The 4,769-nt window shown below is 34.3% G+C and overlaps 1 protein-coding gene across 1 annotated transcript; it reads left to right on the plus strand.

Moving 5' to 3' along the window:
• Nucleotides 1–1,117: 1,117 nt before the first annotated feature.
• LOC104094271 (two-component response regulator ARR12-like) lies at nucleotides 1,118–3,707 on the plus strand. Its single transcript, XM_009600160.1, has 5 exons — nucleotides 1,118–1,271; nucleotides 1,363–1,503; nucleotides 1,590–2,021; nucleotides 2,111–2,187; nucleotides 2,676–3,707. Exons 1-5 carry the CDS (start codon nucleotides 1,118–1,120, stop codon nucleotides 3,705–3,707), a joined length of 1,836 nt encoding a protein of 611 aa, XP_009598455.1.
• Nucleotides 3,708–4,769: the final 1,062 nt, after the last annotated feature.

Raw genomic sequence — 4,769 nt, forward strand, 5'->3', positions numbered from 1 at the left:
AAAAATCTCATACGAACGCGTGCGCGCGATCAAAACACCAATTTAACACCTAGAATTACAAATCGGACATCAAATCAAATAAATTTTTTAAGAAAACTTTAAAACTTCTATTTTCACAACTGATCGTCCGAATCACGTCAAATCAACTCCGTTTCTCACCAAATTTGACAGACAAGTCATAAATGACATAACGGACTTATGAAAATTTTCTGAACTCGAATCCAACCCCGATATCAATAAAAGTCAATTTTGTGGTCAAACTTTGAAATTTTTAAGCTTTTAGGCTTCTAGTTTTCGCCAACTGGCGATAATTCAAACTAGGGACTTCTAAATTAAATTCCGAGCATACGTCCAAGTCCCAAATCACAATACGGACATACCGAAACTGTCAAAATACTGATCCGAGTCTGTTTGCTCAAAATGTTGACCAAAGTCAACTCAATTGAGTTTTAAGGCTCTATTTCACATTTTAATCAAATTTTCATATAAAAACTTTCCGAAAAATTTTACGGACTGTGCACACAAGTCGAGAAATGATGAATAATATTTTTTGAGGTCTTAGAACACAAAATTAATTATTAAATTTAAAGATAATCTTTTGGGTCATCACAGAAGGATTCTACGCAATTCCAATTTCACCTTTTTAAAATTTTAGGGTGATTTGCACAAATAGGACACTTTGGTGCCACTCTTGATTTTTGAGCCCCTGGGCAGAACTTTAAGTTTAACAAATATTGCACTTTACTTGGCCAATGAGCAACACTTCTGACTTAAAGATTTGCCCATGGGGCAAGCGGGGTTACAAAATAACCTTCTATTTTCAAGGTCATTGGTTGTAATTTCGTGAAATTTTTATTGATCCTTGTTTCCTTATAAACTTTCATAAAGGTTATTTTTCAAACTTCCTTCTCTCTTTCTTACTTTACTTTTTTCCCTTCTTTTTGTTTGGGTGGGGAGTGGGGTGGGGTGGGGAGAATAGTATAAAAGCATTATAGGGAAATAGTTTGTGTTTCCCGTGCTCTTACAAGTTACAACATCATATCCCTATTGCCACTTTAGCTCCAAATTGAACAGCTTCCTCAGAAACCTCCTTAATTTTACATCTCTGTAAAAAAACATGGACATCCACGGATTTACTGCCAATTCACTTGGAGAATCTACACCTTATTCATCTGATATTGGAACTAAAAGAACTTGCATACTTCTAGTCCTTGATGATATTACTTGTCATAATATTGTTTCTGATATGCTTCACAACCAAACTTATGAAGGTATCTAAAGTTTTGGAACCTTCTTTTCTTAGTTCAAAGAAGAGTTATTAACTTGAACTTTTGTTCTTTTGTTTATCAGTTTTGCATGTAGGAAAAACAATGGATACGTTAAATGCCATTTGGGAGAGAAAGAACATCTTCAATCTTGTCCTCACAAACATACACAGGCTAAACACAAATGGGGTTGACATTCTCCAAATTATCAAGAACAAACTCAATCTTCCAACCATCTGTAAGTATTTTATAGTTTATCTTTTATACCAAAGAATTTGTTGTCATCTAGTTTTCCTCATCAGATTTTACTTATACATCCCGCAGTAATGTCACCAGATGATACAAGATATGAAAATCAAGTCCAAGATTGTAGTGTTGCAGCATATGTTGTGAATGTTTCAGACACAAATGAGATGAACAAGCTTTGGCAAATGGCATTAGAGAAAGAGAAAGCTAGAAAAGCAGCAGTCAATCAAGAAGAAAATTATGACAATGCTACAAGATTGTCTCAGAATGTAACTGAGACGAGTACAGAAAACACATCATATGCTGATAATGATGCAGCAATAAGGGCTCATGATGTGAAGGGTAAGCGAAAAGCTTACAGCGACAGAAGTGAAGAAAATGGAGAGAATAGAGACATCGAAAAGAAACGAAGGGTGGTTTGGACTCCAAAGATGCATCAAAATTTCTTGCAAGCTATCCAGCAATTAGGGCATGAAAGTAATACATTTGCTCTCCCTCTTTTCCCTGAAAGTTAATTTCTTTTTGTTCTAAATATGTAGTTGACACTTGACACTATGGATAATACTTGATGATGATTCTTTTTCTTAATTTATATGCAGAGGCAGTTCCTAAGAAAATAGTTGAAATTATGAATGAGACTGGATTGACTAGAGAACATGTTGCCAGTCATTTGCAGGTGTGTTTTCATTTATATTATAATCTTCTGCAGGATTTTCAATCCCTTTACCATCACTTTATCAAATTTTCATTAGATATGCTTTTCTGTTAACTTCTTTTCCTTTTTCTCCAGTTTTTCCTCCTAGGCTTGCCATCCCCTACTTAGGCTGATATGAGGGGGCGGAAAGCAAATTTACTTCTTCTTTGTGGAGATTACATTTTTTTTTCCTTTTTAGGAATTGTCCAAAATAAGGAAATGTGAACCATTAAAGTGCTATTACTACAAGAATCTCAGGGATTAATACACGAATCTCCATTTTTAGAAAGCACATGATCATAGCATTTAATATCTAGCAAAATCTTTGCATTAAGAGATAGAACCTGGCGCTTGTCTGTCACACAAATGTTGAATGTTTTCATTCTCAAAATCATGATATATTAAATTATTGTGATATTTCATGGTTAAATTTTAATTGCTATTAAACAAAAAAGTGTACATATTTGCAGAAATATCGCATGTGCCTTAAAAGAGCTCAAGAAAGTTCAGCTACTTCTATCTATGACCAAATCCTAACAAATGATGCTAAAGAGAAATGCTTTCAAGTTCAACCATACCTATCTTCTCTAAATTTTAACGCAACACAAGGATATTCTTGTTCTGCACAACAGCCATTTCAGACACACTTTCAGCAGGGAACTGGTGGCATGAACTCGAGACAACCACAGATGGTATCATTCCCCAATATGGTCAGTTTCCAGCAGCAGAACGATTTCTTGGATTTTGCCAACTCGCGACAACCAGAATATCATAGTGGCCAAATTGGACAGCAGTCAACATTTTTGCCAAGAGTAGCTCATAATAGTAACTTCAGAGTATTTAGTGACAAGAGAAAGAACATGCTGTTCAGCATACAAAGTGGCAAGGCAAACCAGCCCACAAACTCAAATTCTAGATTGGATTTTATTGGTTTTAGATTGAGCAACGATGGGAAATCTGTCAACTTTGGTCAAAAAGGTTCATCTTCTGCTGTAATATCCAATAATACCGCGTATTCTGGTCTATGTTCCTCAATGTCAGAGGACTACATTCACAAGCAGCAACCTTCACCACCGTTCTTGGAAATTCCTGACGAAAATACCTTAATTCAATGCTCTTCAGCTCCACCTGAAAATTTTACAATATTCAATCATCCTTCTAACAGCATTTCAGAACAACAGCGTCTTTTACTATTTGATAATGCAGCGAACACAATATCATGTCAAAGCCAAGAAATGCACGTCAGCTTCATACCCCAAGAACAGCTTTCAGCACAGCAATCATCAGGGGATCTCGAGGACTATTCTGCAATACTTTTTGGTGATGAAGTATCTGTGCCACCACTAGAGAATTCTGTGAATTATGATTCTAGACAGCAAGAATATTCTGTACCAGAATTACCACAAGAATTCAATAGTTTAGGTAATGAAATAGACATTAAGTCTCTGCTGGAAACAACAGAGAACAGAAGTTCACAACTATTTTGGGAGGAGGGATTCTGAGAATGAACTTCATTAACCTTGCTCACTCAAGTTTTATTAGTTCTATAGGTAGTTTAGAGATATACCTTTTATCTCATCATGTTTATAAAACTGTATTTATGATCCTCAAGTTGCTAACTAGATGCTGTACCACTGTGTGTGTTCATGTGCTGTGATTTTTCTTTTTAATTTCTTGGTAAGCTTACACATGTTTTCATATTTTTAGAGATTTCATATGTTAGTTTTTCCTAAGTACAGTAAAACTAATCTATATCTATCTATCTATCTATATTATTATAAAAGCACGAATATTTCATGCTAAATATTGAACGATTAAAATATTTCCGTAACATTGATCGACTTTATTGCCCTTAAATATTTATATAATTTAAGAATATTATTGTAAATTATTCAGTGATAGAATTTTTTTCCGATTAAAATTACACATATGGCTGACCCTACAAAATTGATATCAGGTATAATTCGTAGACTGCTAATCACCGCCACATCAAACTAACCCTTGTCTTACACGGCTGAACAAGACCAAGGAATCTTTCTTATTAATTCACTTGGTGATAGAAATTGTGTAGTTTGAAAACGGTAAGGAAATACTAAGTTATAATTTAATTAGAATATGTCCTACATCTATGCAACTTCTGATTAAAGAGAACATGGACCCTAAGAAATCTGACGAAATCAACATATATTATTCCGTCAAATTATACAGCACGAAAGTTAATAATTTTTTCAACCTTCTTATATTTACAGATTTATATAGATATAGAGGCGGTTGCATCATCGCTGATAATCAAGCATTGTTTTGACTACCTTTGATCTATTAATTATTAGCTTTTTGGTGTTGGCCTTTTCTATAATGCAGATAGATCCATGGGCGTTCTTGCAACCACGTCAAGCGGCACACATTCTTGGAATGTTGGAGTACAAAATTAAAAATATTTTTATTTCTTTTGGAGAAATTGAGGTATATTAAGGAATTGATGTTTTATGTTATTTTACAGTTTTTATCTTTAATAGGAAAAAATAAGATATGGAAGGGAGTGCTTGTCTCTTTCGAGATCAACT

Source organism: Nicotiana tomentosiformis, chromosome 1 (assembly GCF_000390325.3).
Source record: "Nicotiana tomentosiformis chromosome 1, ASM39032v3, whole genome shotgun sequence".
Taxonomy (NCBI): domain Eukaryota; kingdom Viridiplantae; phylum Streptophyta; class Magnoliopsida; order Solanales; family Solanaceae; genus Nicotiana; species Nicotiana tomentosiformis.